The sequence below is a fragment of the Sabethes cyaneus genome, chromosome 2 (genome assembly GCF_943734655.1).
Source record: "Sabethes cyaneus chromosome 2, idSabCyanKW18_F2, whole genome shotgun sequence".
NCBI classification, from domain to species: Eukaryota; Metazoa; Arthropoda; class Insecta; order Diptera; family Culicidae; genus Sabethes; species Sabethes cyaneus.
The window spans coordinates 62,892,880-62,912,734 of record NC_071354.1 but is presented as its reverse complement, the minus strand read 5'-3'; the positions used below and the strand labels follow the sequence as shown (position 1 = coordinate 62,912,734).

Genomic DNA, 19,855 nt, shown 5'->3' with positions numbered 1-19,855 from the left:
TTGACAGTTGGCATCATACGTACCACAGGGAAGCCAGACTGGTTCAATGCTGTTTATTTTGACTGTACGTACTAACTTACATTATTTGTCAAGGTTTTTCAAATTTACCTCAAATTTATCTCAAATTTAACTCAAATAAAGATTGTACTAGCAAACAAGATAATAAAACGCACAAAAACGGTCGCCTAAAATTCATTTCAAGTCAAATTTTTCTTGGGAAATTGAAAAAAAAAAATGTTTGGGAAATTTTTCCACCTCCTCAGGAACGACCAACCGTGATGTCCAGCTTCCTGGCGTGGGTTTTGACCACTGTATTTTGTTTGTCATTCCGGTTCAGTGGCTTCCAGGCCTCGAATACGCGGAGACCGATTTCGGACCAACTGGATAGAAACATGCGCTTTTTTCGTCGTATTGCAAGTTTCGAAAGTTTCGGCTTAATCACACTCAACATCTTCCTACCCTTCACCAGGTCAGCGGTCTTCGGTTTTCTGTCGCTGGGTCGTTTAGGTCTTCTTAAATGACTTCGCCACCCGGAACATCGTCTAATGATGGATTCCCATGTGTTTCCTGAACAATCTGTGGGACGCAGTCGAATTTTCCACGACGGTACTAATGGTTTGGCGGATCTATTCTTGCTCCGATGCCATCATAATAATCACATGACAGATTGTGCTGAAATTTTGCCATTGTAATCAGTGCGCTCTTAAAATTTCATCAACTTTTTGCCATACACTCAAAAGCTACAAATTAATCATTGTGTCTCACTTATTTTGAAGAACAGTTATTCAACTCAGCAATTCTCCAATAAACAATTCTTACGCTACAACTTTATGAGCAGGAAAATTAGGTAATCGTTAGACAGAACACCATCTGATTTTAATCTTTATGGTTTAACTGTGCTCTTACGATGCGATAACGATGATTTCTTGTTTGCTACATCTTTGTCAACTATTTGAATCTATTCTACAGTCTAGTCCAATAGAAAGTGTCCGGCTTCGACGTTCGACAAATGATTCCTATTTTATTTGACAACTGGCTCATTTAATTGAATTCAACTTACCGGTTTGTGAAATCCTCTAATTAAGATTGATCTTTCATGATACCTTACAAAAAATTCTATTCAGCGGTATCAAATGACACGTCCAACGCGACCAAAAACGTCATTATCAAGACGAAAAAGGTAAAATTGATTATGGCATGTCGCGCCATCCTGTGGCAACTGTACTCCAGGACTAAAAAAATTGTGAAGAACGGTATAATCGAATCTCGAACTTAGGTACGTTACAGAGATAAATCTCTGTGACGCAAACTAAGCTCCGTACATTATTGTAAAGATTTTAGTTTGAAAAAATGGTGAACAAATTTTACATCAGCCACTCGTACACCTTCGTTTACATCAGTTTACATCAGCCACTCGTACACCTTCGAAAAGTAGACTTAAGCATGATATCGCTAGAAGCAAGAACGGAATGACTAATCCAACTATTTGTGACCACAATCAAAGTGTGACTAGGTCTCTAGTCCTCACATCATGAAAACACAAAAAAAAAGATAATTTTCAATAATTGTTTTTGTAAATTGTGCTTCAATCCAATATTTTTCCAGAAAAGCTCATTAAAATACCTTTCATTTAATGCCAAATTCATTAATTTAAGTTAAATGATTTAAAAGTAAAAGCAGTAAAAGCAAAAATTGGTAACAAGATGGTTTTTTTAGGATTACCTAAGCTTACAACGTGGCCCTACGTGGCAAATAAAAAGATTTTTGGACAAAATTGTACAATTTTTTTTACAGAATTACTGACTTTCTATGGTCATTGCATTAAACGCATTCTTTTTTCCTCGAAAACATCCCAATTAACATTCTGGGATGAAGTGGTGAATGACCCTTTGGGTTAAAACCACTCTATAAAATAAACATTCTGGGTGTTATGATGGCTTTTATGGTCAAAATTGATTCTACGATTCTGATTGATGAAAAGTTGTATTCGAACTTATTGACTTATTGTACAAATCGAACGAGAAAGCAAACGATGCCTACTCTTACAGGAGCGTGTGTGAAAATCATAGGATCCAACGCTTACTCCACTGACGCAAGCGTACGACAAACAACCATTGGTGCTGGGTGTGTACACTCTTCTACCTACACACTCGCGACCACACAGCCTCGTAGCGTGTTGCTGCACAGCCCGCTCACGAGCGCGACACACTAGGATTTATGGCTACAGAGCTCGCTTTGTTTTACTCGTCGCAGTTCATGAAAAAATGAGAAAAAGAGCTCTTGCCAGTCAGTTCGTTAGAACAAGAACGCACTTGTGAGAAAACTAGACCACACGACTGCGGGCTTCGCAACACTGACTATGGAACACTGGACAACGGAAATTGTAGCAGACTAAAGAGCAATGTTGTATAAATCGCATACATTTATGTCTGCTCCAAGTCCAAGACAGTTTGCGTCTTCAGCGAAGTTGCTCAGATTGTCAGATATGGTCATATAATATAATTTTAGTTCTACATTATGGTAAACAGAAAGATCTAAACTTTGATTTGTTAAAAAAAGTTAGTGTCTTATGATTAACTCTTGCAATTCAAATGATTTTTTATGACCTTGTTAGGTTAACAACAGGTCACGGAGATGGTGGTAGTATCTATCTTGACTGAACAATTAAGGACATCTCAATAAACTTAACAATTGCCGTTGGAGAGCAATGTGGAGCTAATTTGACAAATTTATCAAATACAATAATATTTGACCTACTAAAGAACTTTGTGGAAGATGCATTTACAAAGCATGCACGTCATTTTGACAACACTTTACATACTGAACAACTTTGCTGAAGACGTCGATTCTCCGTCTCCATATCTTCATCAATTATATTGGAAGCGGAGGGCAGTACCATTTCTGCGACACAATTGAAAACTAATCTGATAATGTTAAATTACAGTGTTTGATATTCAACACAACTTTGTCGAAGACGCATTTCTTTGGACTTTAATAACTGATAATGCTAATGCCAAATGTTATTTTGATCACATTTTTTTCTTGAATCTCAAATTCGAACCAAAACATATCGGGAACTCGATTCTAACTTGAACCCCGATTCACTGTTTAATTTTTGTATTATTTTAACCGTAGAAGTTTAAAATATAATGAGCGGTTTTTATTAGAGTTCTGGCTCTTTTGAACCTAAAACTCCAAGTCGCGACCATCTTGTTGCTTTCGTTTGAAGCTGGATTCGCTTTTGTTGTCCTGAAAATGTATGACAAACTTTTTAATTAATGCTAAGAATGATTCGAAACTCATGTCATGTCCTGTATGGAGTTGTATGTGCAAAAATAAAACCTTTTGTCTATCGTTGCAACGACCCTCGTGCAATTTGTTTCATTGCATCAGCTGGTTATTAGGATTTCTGCAGGAAAAGAGGTCATTTATAAGCAGTTGGAGTGCCGGATCCTCTGAAAGTGTAGACAATTTTAAGATAGGTTCAAAGCTTCAAAAGTTTCACAAAACAGTAACGAAAGAATGATCACGCATTCAAACTTTTGATTTTGACGTAAACTGGAATATTTAGTGCGACAGAAACGTGAAATTAACAGCAAGTTTTTACCAAAGAGACAGCATCTTTCAAACTAAGATGTCATCGCTAATGACTAGGAGTTGTGGTGATTAAGCTGTAGGTTAAAAGTCGAAAGTACATTGAAGAATCGCACTTTAAACTGATTAACGTAATACATTAAGTGCCATTTTTGTAAATGTTACAGAAACACTTTCCAAATATACGAGAAACCAACACATCAATCGTTGTGCACATACCCAACAAATCGTTGCAAAACCCACACTATAGTCATCACTGACCTTACCAGATTACTCTGTGCGACAAAAATAAATTAAACAAACGGGTGTGTTTTCTTTCCGAAGTCTTCAGAACGCTAGAAAAACAAACAACATTGTGCATCCTCTCACTCTTGCTCCGAAAAGCTATCAAAAAATTGTAACAAACATCGACAAACCTTCTTTCGGCCGAAGCATACACGAAAAACGAAAAAGCTCAAAATTCTCTCACCGAGTCATCTAATCAAACAAATCGATAGTATTATAGCAGCTAAATCAGTGCCTCTACCTGTTTGTATTTTCGTACTAATAGGCCAAAAAAAAAACTAGTAGCAGCGGACAGATCTTTTTAGTCTCATTGCCAGCAGTGCTGAAAATAAATCGCCATCGCAGCCTAAATTCGCAAAAAAAAATCGCTCTTTCTTTCTCTTGCTCTCTCTTTATTTATTTTTTGTTTCTCTAATCCATCACAACTGTTCAACATTATTTCCACCAATATGACTAAACAAAACGAAACAATCTGTCAATACATGTCAACTACCGCATTTGTTTATTCTGATTGCAAAATTTCTTTTTTTTTCTTCTCCATTCTTCTAGGCTGAATCATGAGACTAAATAAGTAAACAAACAATGAAACAAAAGCATTGCGAACCCTATATCCGCTACTGCAAAACAAAAAAAAACAAACAAACAAACACTAACAAATAAGTGGGACATTCTGTTACGAAACCAATCTTAATCGTATAGGAATAGTCATATACGAAAAAAAAACAAATCAAAAAAGACCGTGATAAGGAGTTACTTTGAAATATGTTTTCATATTGGGCAAAGAAAAAAAAAGAAAAGAAATAAAACTAACCATGGAGCAGTTTGTGAGAGACAAAAAAAAATAACCCGGGCTGACATTTGAAACAATTCATGCCCGAACTAACGAAGAACATCGTTCCTACGTTTTGCGTTCCATGTACTGATTTTTGTTAGTTTTTTTTCTGTTTATAACATAACCAGAACGCTGTATTTCAATGATTAGATAGGATATTTCAATTTGTAAGTTACCACAAGCTGAATTTACTGATTGTGTGATGAATAAAAAAACGTTATAATACTATCACGAATAAATCTTGCTACTGGGCAGATTCAAAGTCGGCTTAGGAAGGAATTCGATGTTTTAGGAAGCACTTTAGTTTTTTTCCCTTGAACTCTCTTATTGAATCGGTACGTTTTCGTGAAAACAATACAAAGTGAGAGGATGTACAAACCAAACAGATATGAAAATTCGAACGCATGTACTTATTGGTTAATAATAACAAAAATAACTTAGACAGAAACTAGAAACTGGCCAGTCAGTTTACGGGCAAGTTTCTACTGCAATCAACGTTTCGAAGTTTCGCTTTCGAAGGCCATCATTGAGGTTAACAGCAGTACACAACACTCCCGTTTGAATGATTTCCGCTCTAGTCGCCAGTAAATTTGTCCGAGTAAATTGATGGCAGTTCCTCCTTCGTTTCATACCACCCATCTGTTCACACTTAATGTCCTGAAAAAAATCCTTTCGGATTGTAAAACCCCTACCTTTTTTTCTTGTGACTTGTATTTGTATTTTCTCTTCATTTTCTTTCTCTTTATTTTTAGTTTCAAAATTAAACCCAATCGTGAAACAGGCGGTGAATTAAACGCGCGAGTGTGATAGGCATTAACAGTGAATGAAATACCTAAAACCATATAAATACACACACATACACACATTTTTTCTAACATTTATCTAGCTTATGGAAGGAAACAAGGCAACAACAGCTTGTTGAAAACGAAATTTTTAATGCTTAATCGAGGGTCTGAAAGAGCAAGGAGCAAACAGTCTATGTATTGTACATCGTTTCCAGCAGGACAGTTGTACACTGAGCAGTTCAACAATAGACTAGAACTATTTGTCAATATATATATGGTATTCTTAGTTGGATGTTAAGTCTAATGTTAAAAAAAATTGAGAGCTTTTAGTAAAAATTTTAGTATTATTTCGTATAAGTTATTAATATTTTATTTTGATTCATTTGCGAAAGCGCTAGGCTATTAGGCATCGAAACTAAGAAAGTAGACGGAAACAATGGACAAAACAAATAGGCAATCTAATCTATTGATTTTAACTAATCACTAGTTATTTACGTTTGCTTTGCTTAAGTAGATCTACGAACTAAACAAATGGTGTCGCTCCGAGGAGTGTACACCCAATTCGAAGCGGTAGACCGTCTAATGGAATACGTTGATTGTGATTTTCTACTGCAAAATCTGAATGTTCTGTAGAAGAAGTTAGGTCCGATTTTAAGAAGCAACTGTAAAAGGCAACTTTTGTAATATGCTAGTAAAATAACGATAATCTGTGTAAAATTTTAAAGCAATAAAAAAACAAGGCAAAGCAACACTTTCGCTCTAAGTTATAATGACTTTTCCTTCGAACGATCTCAGCGCCATCACGTGACCTATTCGAGCAGCTGTGACCTATCGTGTCCTCGCTTTGGAGCAAACGCTTCAACAATGCACAGAACAATTTGTGTTGATTTTGTTTTTTTCTGCACTGTTTTTCACTTTATTTCAACTGGATTTCGCACGATTGCACACAACTAGTTTAGTTTCCTGCACACTTAAGCACTCACCCAAACAAACACACGCACACACTTGCAACCCTATCTGTCCTCTGTCATCTGCAAGTAGCCAATATCAATCAATGATTCATGTAAATAACTTTGCTTTATCATTTACTAAATACCTATTCTAACCACCAGCAACTTTGAGTGTTTTGGTAGTGTTGAATACCCGTTGTGAGTATAGGATTGTTTTAGTTTACTATTAATTATCATAGGAACATCATTCTTCCGAAAAAATTCCAATTAATGTCTTTTTCCTTTAGCTTATTTTCAGTTGTTATTCCGACAAAACATAAACACCCAAAAGTCGCTGTAGAATCAATAGAGGCAGCCCTTCAATCTGTTCCTTAAAAAAACTTTCTAGTCAACATCAAACCTACAGTTTTAGTCTAACCCCTCAGTTGGAACTTTCCCCTCTCTTCTATTGTTCTTATCTCGAATTCGTATACTGTTTTTTGTCAAAACCTCTTTGTTCTGTTTCCGTTTTTCGTTTCGTTGTTAACCGATGTTTGCGTTTTCTTTTATTTTCCGTTCATTTTAGGCCCAACGAAGGCCAACCAAATACTTCATCAAATAGGTAAATATGATTAATTGAAAACTATTTGTAATTTCACCGTTTTCTTACAAATTAGTTTTTTCGACAATCACCAGTGATTAGTTTATCCTTATTTTGAGTACACCTTTACACAATGAAAATTTTCGTCAGGTCTTTTGCAAACACAGAAACACCCACACACACACACCCACCCACATAAAAATACACCTGTTTACATCTAGAAACCAATATAAGAATCCGTTAGACACAGTCACATGTAGAGGGAGTTACTTCTATAGTAGCCAATCGGTTCTCTGCTTTCCAAAAAGACGAAATTCGCTCGCTGCAGCAAAAGTTATTTACATGAATATCGTCCGAACCGACTGTTCATTTTTTTAAATTCACAATTTTTACATTTATTTGATTTACCGTAGTTTGCTTCTGAATGCTTTCACTTAATGTTTACCGTTTCGTAACTGTTAGCTGTTCTTATTTATCGAATGTTTTGTGTGCATCTTGCATTACCTTCCCACGGTTTTGTTGTATTTGTTGCATGCAGTGTGAGTGTTAAATAAGCATTTTCTGTTAAAACACCAACCGAAGTTGTGAAGTTCTTTCACAATCGCGCCCCTCGGACATATCTTCTAACTGAGAGCGCACGTTTTTGTTCCTTGTACTAGGCTGGTCATATTGTCCCCGCCTACGAATTGTTTTATATCCATTATACTTAGGTAAGCTAACTCCCTCTATTTGTTTTCGGATTTTTTTTTTGAGTGAAAATATACAGTGGATTTCAACAACACCCACACTATCACCACCAATTTCCATTAGCTCCCCGTTAACTAGGTCCGCTGAAAGCTAATTGCAAAAATTACCGTTCTCTTCTATTTCTCTTCCTACTCTTTTTTTCAATTGCATCCCTCTTCGGTAAATCGTTACATTTAAAAAAAATACTTAATCGCAAATACAAACCTATATGAACACTTGCAAAAATAAATGATAAATATGATACGAAACAAAACCGACCGGATCACCATCATCACTCAAGCAGTGGCTCGAACGCGGAGGAACCAGTCAAGCCCCGAGTGCTGCGCTTCACCTGGTCGATGAAGACCACCTCGCCGAGGCTACCGGACGAAATTATGGCGGAAATACGGTCCGTACTGGACAAGAACAATTGTGATTATGAACAGCGGGAAAGGTAATGAAAACCTAACTAGCAATTAGTCAGTACTAATTTCTACTAATTTACTGCGTTACAGGTTCGTTCTGCTGTGCGTCCACGGTGACCCCAATACGGACTCGTTGGTGCAATGGGAAATTGAAGTCTGCAAACTGCCCCGACTATCGCTCAACGGAGTGCGGTTCAAGAGAATATCAGGTAAGAGACTAGATTAGATTCAGAAAAACTGAAGTACAAAATTGCAGCGCATGGATTTGTTAATCGCGACATTTTTGGAAGATCTACCACAATACAAGTAGTTTGTCTGTTATCGATCGCACAGCCACAGAGTTACTTACTAGCACTTTATCTTTAAAAGCGCTTTTTATAGACTGTGATCACTCTTGGTTAATGAAGAATTTTGGTAGCCTCAATCATGGCCGCTGCATGCAGAACTGGAACGACAACATAAGATGTGGAAGGTGTCCTACCTATATTTCTTTTCGGCCACAAATAAATTACTATTTATGTCAATTTAACCACTAAAATAACTTATTTCGAGTGTCTTTATTGTTATCAGCCCTGAAAGGGTGCAACAATTCGCTCGAAATAAGTACAGGGGGTAGACAAAACTATCGGGGCAGGAAACATTTTAACCAAATTCCAACGGCTTTACTACTACAAAATAAAACATGTTTGAATGACACCACTTACATTCGCGTAACTTTTTTTTCTAGTTTTTCTAAAATATTCCGCGAATTACAGTGGACACTGGAGATATTGCGCGTTATCTGGGCGCATGCCGAAAACTGATTTTTCCATCGCTTGCATTCTTTTCTAGTATGAAAATTAATTCACATTTATATTTTTCTCAAAAATAAGAGTTATAACTTCCAGTTGAATGGTCGAAAGAGAACCGCTGATATAAGAGATAAAAGCTCTGGAAATATTGCCAGTAACAGTAACGTCAATCGCTATGGCCATTTTTGGACATTATTAAAACCATTGTAATATGGGCGTAGGGTTACTGCGTTCAGTTATGCTCACTGGACTGCACTGCCTCATAGAAACAAAATCTATATAAGTCGTGTAACATTCGTAGAGCTGAGTGTAATTTATCATCTTTCTAAACAGAGTACTTCATTATTTGTTCAATTGCTGCTGCTAAAGGCCTGTAAAATTTATTATTCTTAAACGAACATTCGTTTGCCATTAAAAGAGTTACAGCATTATTACAGCTTAAATATAAATATAAATAAATAATCCAGCACTCTTTTCAGAAACATACAAGGTGTTTCACTCATCTCTACAAATGTTACATATGGGTCATTCCACGCGAAGTGTCCGAGGACCGTGTAATCGACCTTTACGGATTTGAATCAAATGTTGCCAGATTGTTCGTTTTCGGTCAGAAAGTACAAATCCAAAATTGATTCAAATCCGTGAAGGTCGATTACACGTTTGAACTTTTTCTCGGACACTTGACGTGGAATGACCCATATATAGCTTTTACAAGTTTTACTTCTATGAGGCAGTACAGCGTAACTGATTGCAGCAACCCTGTGTCAAACTTCAGGCTTGAATATCTTGAGGTTTGACACCCCCATATTGATATACTTTGGGATAAGCCCTATTAAGTTCATTTCCGCCGGCGTACCCAGAGCCTGCTACAGGGTTACCATAGCAAACTGTGGACCAGCAAAATCTTCCAATCTGAGTGGCTCATAAAACCTTAAAGTTTGATGCTAGTATTGATACTAGCTGTAACCCCCGCGCGTCGCCTCACGTCTAATTGAGAGCAAATTGGAGGTACGCTATGAAACGCTAACGCTGTTTAACTATCAAGTGCAACTACGTTACTTTTGCTCGTCTTGAATGTAATCTGCTATGATTGGTTTGAGTCTTTGCTTAATGTGGGCGATTATTACCACGAAAATATATATCGCGCCCCTCGTTTTGGCGACAGACATAAGCCTCTTAGATTTATGATGGTTTGCGTCACGTAATGTCCGTTTTTTTCACGAAAGCATGTAGTAGGGAAATATAGCGACTGTTACTCAGGTTCTGCTAGTGAGAGGTTGCACTGCTAGGGTAATAGGCGAAACGGGTGAAATCAATCTCCCAATTCCATAATAGTGATTCTTCGTGACTAAAATACTGTTTTTACCACTGAGTCCAGCGGTATACTATTTTGAGTTGACATGACAGGCCTTCCAGAACCAGTTTCTCAACAACTGTCACTTGTCACGATGCGTTGGAAATGCGAGAGATACTGTTAGAACAGCACAGATGGGGAAGTAATAACAAGCTTTCCATTCCAACGAGTCTAGTGTCGTTACCAGGGTTTAGTTGGAGTCTCCAAACATTCGCAACGAGGTTTTGTCGGTGAATTTGGTTGGCTAATGATGATTCCTAACGATTTCGTTCTTTAGTTCTGAATTTCCACCCAATTGACCTTCATTGACAGTGTATATCGCACTCCAGCCAAGATCACGCTTTTTAAACGAGTGAATTTCACTAGCTTGACACCGTTATCGTACCTTCGAAACAGCATACTTTTCTCACGGTTGACCGTGATGAACACGACATTCAAACCGATGTATCGAATTTGGCATATTTCAAGGTGACAGCTCAAACAGGAAGACCAGGATTTTTTTTTCACCAAAAAAAAGCCGGGAAAAACCAGAAATTTTCATCCAAAACCATGAAAAAATTTTTGATGCCTACAGATGACGTAAATACTTATGTGTCCATGTTCGCTGGCGCGGTAGAACAACAAAGTCTGGTTTCCTAACTGTCCACGGTCATCTACTATGGCTTTCACCTGTGGCAGGGTGAGGTTTGCACTAATAGTCTGAATACAGTTGACTGAAGTTGACGGCGTAGCCCGCCATTACCCTCTCTAGATCTACCTCTTCTGCTCTCCCTGCGGATTCCAGTTAAGTGTCTTCCTACAAATTTCGTTCTCTTCTCTCCTCAAAATATGTCAGATTCACTTCCACCTACGCTTCCGAATGCGTTTCTATCTGGCACTGGATGATCGAGTTCCGAATTGGAAATGCACTGTCGTCGGCAATGTGCAATGTGAGGTCGAGGTAATTTAACTGCTTATTTATCGAACCCAAGTAGCACATTTTTCGCACTTATTGTTACAGAAACTTATTTATGACTAAAATTAGTCGTAAATCGGTTGCCACAACTGGATTGTAACAACTGTGCTAGTAGGGAAGGGTTGCAAGGTAATACTCGATTAGATTTACTATCAATGGCTCCAATTTAAATTTAAACCATAACATAACAGACGAGGAACAGTAGCGGTGAAGGTATGTAACCCTGTCTGACTCTTACAGCAACCCTTATAGGGTCCGAGAGGAGTCCGTCGTACAGCACTTTGCATGTAACCGCCTCATACTGAGCGTCGATGAGATAGACTAGCTTATCAGGAACTTATCTACACCTTTCTTAGTATTTCCTAGATGTTTTCGTGATTTAGTTGATCGAATGCTTTCGTTTAGGAATCACCTTTCAGAGTACTTTAAAAGTGATACAGAGCAACATGATGCCGCCCTAGATCCCACATTCAGATCCCCTTTCCTCGTGACTTACCAAAATCCTTTGTATCAAATCCTCCGGCAAGGTCGTAGTTTCACAGATATTGCTGAAGAGTTGCTGCAACATTTACGGTGACAGTACTGGGTAAGCTTTCAGCATCTCGACTGAAATGAAGGCTTTGCCGGGTGCTCTGCAAGACTTCATATAGGTATTTAAGCGCTGCTTCAATTTCAACCAACGGCGGCGCTTCGGAGGTGACCCTTTCTCCCTCCTCAACTACATAGTTGACCCTGGCTCTCTTATCCCGTTTGAAAGACTTGGATGGCACAATCATTTTGACTCAATTCACATTCATTTGACAGTACCGTCTCAGTCATGCAGAATTTGAAGAAGTTATATATGGGACGATTGAAGAACTAGTTATTATCTACAACTTTTCTGAAACAAGTATTGCTGTATTTTTTGTATTTACGGTGCTACAATGCTAGTACCTCTTTAGTGACTAAGTGAACGTTCATTTAGTCACTAATGAGGTACTAGCATTATAGTGCGGTAACTACAAAAGATACAGCAAAATTGAAGATAATAACAAATTCTACAGATGTCCCATTCATAGCTTTTTCAAATTTTGCTTGGCTGGGACGGTACTGTTAAATGAATGTAAATTGAGTCAAAGTGATCGTGCCATCCCTGTTCTTAACAGCCCCTCCAGATTGGCGTATCGTTGATGGGTTGCTGCCCGAGTCGTCCTGGTTCGTGCACGCTCAATCCTGATTTTCGCCGTGTTCGGAATCAGGCAACGATCGTTTTTATTGTTTATCCGTTCCCATCTCATTACGGCCGCCTAAGCCCCTTGAGCCTTGATTAGTTCCAATATTTGGAGCTACATGCGGCTAGCTTTTCTTGCCAATTGAGCCAACTGACCAAATGAGGCAACTTGCCTTGCTTGGCAAGGGTCTGTGAAATAATCTTTGGCCTTATTCCGCAATTCTGAATTTTACAAAAGTGAATAGAAAGCTTCCACTTCGAGTTGCAGAATGATTTCCATTTTAAATGGAATGGCGAAATATTTCTTTAAATGGCCTAATCGTACTAGATTAAGGTAACATAAAAATAAAACAGGCGATATGAAGTCTTATCAATGTAGCAAATGTAAATTTTTGTCTTTACTCTTTCATATTTAGCAAAAAGGGAATTTATACCCCGGCAAATCTCCAGCATAATATTCATATTTCGGTCAGTCAATTTGGGGTTAACAGTCCTATCCCAAACTAGGCACGTTTTTTTTTGCTTCGATTCTGCTCTTTCGACTAAACCGCCTCAGCCAAAATTCAAACCGCCTCAGTAAACTTCAAAGACAAAGAAGTGATGTTATATGAGGCACTGATAGACTTACTTATTATCTACAATCGCTATATCTTTTGAATTAACTTTGATATAAGGCTATTATTCCCCTCTTTATACTTTCAACAGCATCGCAATGCTTATTTCAGTAATATTGTAGATAATATCTAATTTTACAAGTGCCATATTGGTCCATGTCCGCCGGTTTGACAGAGCAAACAAATGAAATCCGAAATGGCCACTGCCAATGATCACCCGCCATGGCTTCCACTTATCGCACGAAAATGTTCTGGACCTCAAAGTCTGCCTATTTTTCAATATCCTTGCGTTGCGGATTCCAGTGAAGTTCTGTAGATCAGAACGACGCACCACGTTTCGCAGGCGGTACAACAATACAGAACAATGGGATACTTGCGAATGCATAAAATCTTTCAATCGAAACAGTTTGCATAGATGTAGCAAACGAAGAAACATTACATTTCGTGACAAAACCGAAACAAATCATGCGTATCGCTTATTAGTCGATGCACAGCTTCTTCAGCGGTCAACGCTTCCAATATTCTATTGAACGGAACTGGACATTTGGTGGACTCAGCTCTTTTGAGATCGAGATGGACTCCATTGTCGTTGTACCATTGTTGCATTTCCTTGCTGCAATAGCAGTTGGTTAGATCTGGCGAACCGTAACTGAACCATTATGGGACATACTGTAAGGGTAAAAGGAGTTTGTTCAGGCAGCCCCATTTAGATACTACCGAACTCATTGTCTTATCCATCTCAAACGTGCTGGTTCTGGTTCTTTCCAGAGGAATCTGGCCGTGAGCAGAAGTGTTGTCGACTTTGACCCTTTGGGATTTGGTTGGAACGTTGAAATTCGCTTGCGCAAAAGTCACACCGTCGAGCAAAACATATCCATTGCGTTTCGTCTGCGCAGGGTCGTACATCTTACGGGCCCTGATTCTGGCCACTGCCTGTAGTTTGAATCTCCGATTGGATTGTTTACTTGCTCGGTAACACTTGTAGCCAGGCTTGTCCTGCACTCAGTGAACTTATTTTTCTTTTTTAACTGTAACACCTCAGCCAAGCAAAATTCGAAAATATTATATATGGGGCATTTATAGAGTAAATTATTATCCATAAGATTGCTGAACTAAGTATTGCTCTATCTTTGGTATTTACTAAAGTATTAGTAGTACCTTGGTGCACCAGCCAGTGCAAACTGGGAGTACGCCATAAATACTAAACATAGAGCAATACTTGATTCAGCAACCTTATGGATAATAAATTACTCTATAAATACCCCATATATAATATTTTCGAATTTTGCTAGGCTGAGGTGTTACAGTTAAAAAAGCAAAATAAGTTCACTGAATACAGGACAAGCCTGCTTGTAGCCTTCCGAAGACAGACTCGCTGCATAGCACAGCAGAGTCCTGTTCTGCATTCAATTTTTTCACCAAATTATAATCCGAGGTTTTAGGATCAACCTTGACTTTTCGAATGACCTCCAACCGCAGTTGACGATCAAGCGTTCAAGCGATAAAAATACCCAACATGAAAAAAAAGCGTTCAACTGGTTTGTATAACTGAGCACTAGGAGCGATCTAAACTAATCTAACCTTTATTGGTTCCAGGTTCTTGGGCTATTAAGAACCACGCTCAGCCCAAGGATTTCAAGTTTCAGGCGGTGAGTTGAGCCAACTGGGCCTGCTAGACAAGGGTCGGTAAATTCCATATTTCGATTCATAATTTAGACTGGATTTCTGTTTTCATTATCCGTAACTTAACTTAATAAACCCGCTGATAAGGTCATCTGAGAAGATCCGCCACTCCCTTTACTGTCTACGTACACGGTTGCGTACCTCATCCGGCACCATGATTTATTGATGTAAACATATGAAATTGTAAGCTTTTCCCGCATAGACTACCAGGTCTACTGGAAAATAGTTTCCACGTAGTATTTCGTTTTCATTGCCGGGAAAATTTGTTATGTCGTACGAATGGACATATTGTATTATTCTTACAACACCTACTACAGTTAGATACTAAGTGCCTCCTTCGGCTGTGAGCAGATGGAGACTGCTCTATATTTTATTAAACAATTTTTTTTCTTCAATCCACAGGCACCAGCATCGGCTTCAAGAATATTGCCTCGAAGATCGCGTATGATCTACGCCTGTGACTCGATACAAAATCGGAGGAGTACCATTCGGTCGGCAGCGATGCCCCGGATGGTAGTGATAGAGGCGGTGACGGCGATGGAGATGATGGTGGCGATATGGGCAGTGGCAACAATGGCAGCGGTAACGGACACGGTGGTACCAATGGCGGTAACAACAACAACAACAACAACAACGGCAACAACGGAGGTGGCAACAGTGGGAATGGCGGTAATACGACACAGGTCACTAGTGGAAACGAACGCGGAACCGATGTAGATTATGACGATGGGCACCATCGAATGGTTCCGATATACACTGCCAGCATGATGAGGACGGCGGCGGGTGGCACCGGTGGTGGAGGTGGCGGCTATGTCATCGACTACGGTGCTGGTACTGCACATGACAACAGTACCTTTGGACACTATACGACCGTGGCGACCAGAGCGGCCGTCACCTATATGGCGACCAATCCGACGGCGGTCATTCACTATCAACCGGACGGAGGTCGGAAATTCAAATCGAAAGGCAAGCAACAGCAGGAGACCGTCGCAATCTGCGACGACAACGATGACGACGACGACGACAACAATGGCGACAGTGAGAAACTGGGCTACAATAATATATTTGCATCACTGCTGAGAACTACTACACTTTAAAGACAAAAAAAAAAAACAAAACAAAAAGATAACCAATATTGCATGCATGTATTCTACACAGTGTTGTCCGCGTGTTATTGTGCGATGAAAGATTTTTAGATCGTTGGAGGTATCCATATTTCACATCTTACTGAAGCAAGATCCAATTTTTATACCAGTTGTTTCGAATAGTAGAGGGAAAACAGCTGCTACAATCTTACCGCATGATAAACTTGAAACATTTAGGAATTCGAACTAAAGATAAACCCGTTACAGTATAGTATTCTCGTTGAAGACTAAAAACAAATATTTAATGCAAGAATCAAGTATTTCAAACAAAGGTTAAGCAAAATTCAGTACCAGTGTATTGTGGACGTTAGAATTTAACTCTTCGATTGAGCAGTAGATGATGAACAAAGATTTTTTTCTTATCGTTCTATATCTGCGTGTCCGTTGCTTTCGACTTTTTTAGTCAAACCGTACCGGCATAGGGGATTTCCGTGAGGTCAACCAACAGACTAGTTTTCCTGTCGTCATTTTAGAAATTTTACTCAAACTAGCTATATTAGAAGATCCGTACGATACACACAGAGTAGTCTTCAATGTTTTTAGTGAGATGTATCTCTAGTGGGGTACATGTTTTCTGAAGATTTTTTACCATTAAACAGCTATTTAACAAGAACAAAAAGGAGACTCATTAAGGCTGCTGCTCAAAAAACACGAAATGTTACGATTGTAGTAAAGATAGTAGTTGCACCGAACACAGTTTTAATGTTATCACATATACACAGAACATACTACTAATTGACGGCAAGGAATATAAGCATTAACAGAAATTGCCTTTCGATAAATAACAGAATAAAATCTACTACCTACCTACTTCACCTTTCGCGACTGTGTCCATTGAGCCGCTTATACTTTTTCCAGAAAAAGGTGTTAGTCAAGAAATTAAAAACAAAGTCTATTCTGGATTGAAAAAAAACTGTCCCCAATTTCTCAGTGAAGCAACGACTGATTTTACTCGCAGGTTTGTGAGAAAGCACCGACTAATCTCACTGTTGCAATTGTTAGTTACTGCTACCTGTGACACTACACCTTTCCTCTCACGCCCCCCTCCCCCCTGTCACTGTTATCATTGTTAGTTAGGCCAAATTCACTCGACACTCGGGCCTCTGTCAGTCGCCAGAGTAGTTCAACGCAGGAGAGCAGTAATTATCTACTATATACCTAGTTGTTTTAGACAGTCCCTGTCTAGCAGAACGCGAACAGGCTCGTCGCCGCCACTAGTTTCCACCCCTCCCGCGTCGTTACCGCTTCCGCCCGTGTGTCATCAGACGCAAAAGCGGATATAATATAATAAATAACAGAACAGTTAGTGTTTGTAGTACATACTTTAGAGTAACGGTAGATTTTTTTCTCGTCTAAAGTGTTTGAGTGGTCGAGTTTTGACTGACTGAATGGGCGATTAATGAGTGGATGAATGATTGGATAGCGTTTTTGCGGTAAAGCTAATAATATATACAAAAAAGTAGCTATGGAAGTTCATTAACATACAGCGGTTTTCAATCACATTCAGCAGCGTACATTTGCTTTTTAGTAGTTTCGTTAGATCATTCATCAATCTTTATCGTTCTGTGGATGAGGACAGTGAACTGGATATCCGTCACATGGCCCTAGGCCAACTACTTAATTGATGATTCGGATTCGGAGGATACAGAACTTTGGCTTTCATTTAATTTCTAAAGTTCGTCAGTAAAGTTTGAATTGCGTTTTATTTCGTAAAAATCTGAGCTGGATTTCAGATTTAGTGATCTAAAAATTTAAAATATTTCTCACAGTTTTTTCGGTTATCTATAGAATTTAGAATAACCAATTCACTGTCTAAAGATCCAACAATATTTGTACTAACACGACATCATCATCGACACAGTAAATTAAACACCATTAATAAATACAAGCTTAGCGTTCATCAAAGTTCACTCACTAGCAGCACTCACATAACCACAGGAGCAAAAATGAATGTAAATCTCGTTAATCTTTAGAGTGAAGTAAATCAAAACTATTGAGCAAGCAAATATGATCCACGAAAACTATACAATTAAATGAATGAATGGAAAACAAGTAAACCGCACCTAGAGAAAATTGAAATTTAATTGTAATTGCGAACCAGCTGCTGACAGCTTACCTATTTATTTTTTAAAGTAAAACAGAAATTGTAACATGCAAATCAGATCTGTAAATTGTGCGGAAGCTGTTCAAAATGATGCAAAAAAAACAGTAGCGGAAAACAAACATTGACGTAAACGTTCTATGCAACAAATATAATCATCAGAAGTGTGGGAATAAAAAAGAAATCAACCTAAAAATAACATTTCCCTTGAACGTAAAAAAACACAAAGTGATAAACAGAATCCCCCGTACGAGAAAGAAAGGAAAACCCATGAAACTTATGCATAAAAACAAGCGAATCTAGAATATTAACATTATAATTATTATTGAACAAAAAAACTATATATATAAAACTAGTTATTGTTAGTCTACAAAAGTGCAACCATTCAAACAAACAAAAAAAGCAAAGTTCTTCACGTACGTGTTAAAAACTGAGAAACCCCGTTAGTCACCGAGAGTATACTTTTGCTAGATAGCATATGGGATTATATTCCCATATAAACATGCTGCTAAATCCCACAGAGAAAAAAAACCACTCAACTAAGTCTGGTTCGTTCGACGAATTTGGTTGAAATTTAAATTTTACCGTAGTAGAAAAGGCTGACCCGTTTCATGCTTTTTAACAACGCCCCCGGCCCCCTCCCATAAAATAGAACCGGCAATATTCAAACGTGCAAAAATGCAAAAACAAGCGCAGCACATGTCAGTGCATTGCATGCATGTCTCATTTGTACATAGTTAAAAAACCAAACCTAAGAAAGGGGATAATCGTCTTACTGATTCGAGATGCAGGGGAAACTTGACTACACATAGAAGAGCAGAACTCTTAGGTGTAATAATATGTTTTTTAGTGTAAACAAGCCCTTCTTTCCTTCTTTTCCCCTCCCCGTATTTAAGTATTTAGAGCGACTCGAGAAAAAGAAAGCAATCCCCAAACGACGTTCGTCAGCTATACACACACGTTAGAGAAATCTATGCTTCAGATTATTAGTTAGTTTTTGTTTTATCAATTTCTGCACACTTTGAAGTTTGTTTTGCAAATTTAGAAGAATGCAATTTATGATTTTCGTACACCGCTGACACGCAAACGAAAAAAAAAAAATCAAGTTTTTTACAACGCCTTATTTCGTTCAAATAAAAACCTAACCGAACGGTACAAATACCTGCTACTCTATCTCGGTTAGGAGTTAAAGCGCAGTTCGTATTGTATTTTCTACCAGTATAAGTTGAAAATTGTAGTTAATTCGTTTTCCATGAACCTTAGCAGCTTTCACGCGACACGCAATTTACCCTATAGAAAATCCAAACTACCCCTACCAACCACCGCGTCGCTCATATTTGTCGAAACGAAAAATGAGAATAACTCACTGCTGCTGCAGCAAATGTCGTGGCAGTCAAAAAAGCAGCGCTGGCATAAAACAAATGAGGTGATGGCTAATCCTTTTTTTTGTTTTCTAAGTAATTATAATGACTATGATTTTTCTTTTTCTCAGAACGTAAATAAAGCAAAAAATGTTTCAAATAAAGAGAAAGATATCAGCTGAAGATTGATTTGAAAAGAGCCGTAAAGAAATTTACTTAATTTTATCACTTAAAATTGTTTTAACTTAAATTTTAGCAAGAAATTTTTTAGGGCAGTATCAGGCGGGCTTTATGAGGGCCTGTGCTACTACTATTTTTACTCTTCGACAAATCCTCCAGAAATGTCGAGAGTACAACGTGCCCACGCATCACATTTTTGTGAATTTCAGAGCAGCATACGATACAGTTGAACGCAAACAGCTATGACAGATAATGCGCGAGTACGGTTTTCCGGACAAACTGAC

The 19,855-nt window shown here is 38.3% G+C and overlaps 2 protein-coding genes across 8 annotated transcripts in view; both read left to right on the top strand.

Moving 5' to 3' along the window:
- The window catches only part of LOC128734359 (serine/threonine-protein kinase MARK2-like), a 144,645-nt gene extending 125,085 nt beyond the window's left edge, over window positions 1-19,560 (top strand). For 4 of the 7 annotated variants that reach the window (XM_053828523.1, XM_053828521.1, XM_053828524.1 and 1 more), the window contains exons 14-17: window positions 7,012-7,047; window positions 8,054-8,206; window positions 8,268-8,386; window positions 15,187-19,560. In XM_053828523.1, coding sequence (XP_053684498.1) covers window positions 7,012-7,047; window positions 8,054-8,206; window positions 8,268-8,386; window positions 15,187-15,245 — 367 coding nt within the window. In that variant the 3' untranslated portion in view covers window positions 15,246-19,560. Of the gene's footprint in view, window positions 1-4,428; window positions 6,298-7,011; window positions 7,048-8,053; window positions 8,207-8,267; window positions 8,387-15,186 lie in introns of those variants that run through there. The other 3 variants (XM_053828522.1, XM_053828526.1, XM_053828529.1) reach the window with 3 other exon arrangements.
- LOC128735492 (N66 matrix protein-like) lies at window positions 15,342-15,881 on the top strand. Its single transcript, XM_053829973.1, has one exon. The coding sequence runs from the start codon at window positions 15,342-15,344 to the stop codon at window positions 15,879-15,881; it is 540 nt and encodes a 179-aa protein (XP_053685948.1).
- Window positions 19,561-19,855: the final 295 nt, after the last annotated feature.

Coding starts and splice junctions, on each gene's coding strand:
- LOC128735492 (XM_053829973.1), top strand. CDS start 15,342: ATGGGCAGTGGCAACAATGGCAGCGGTAACGGACACGGTGGTACCAAT.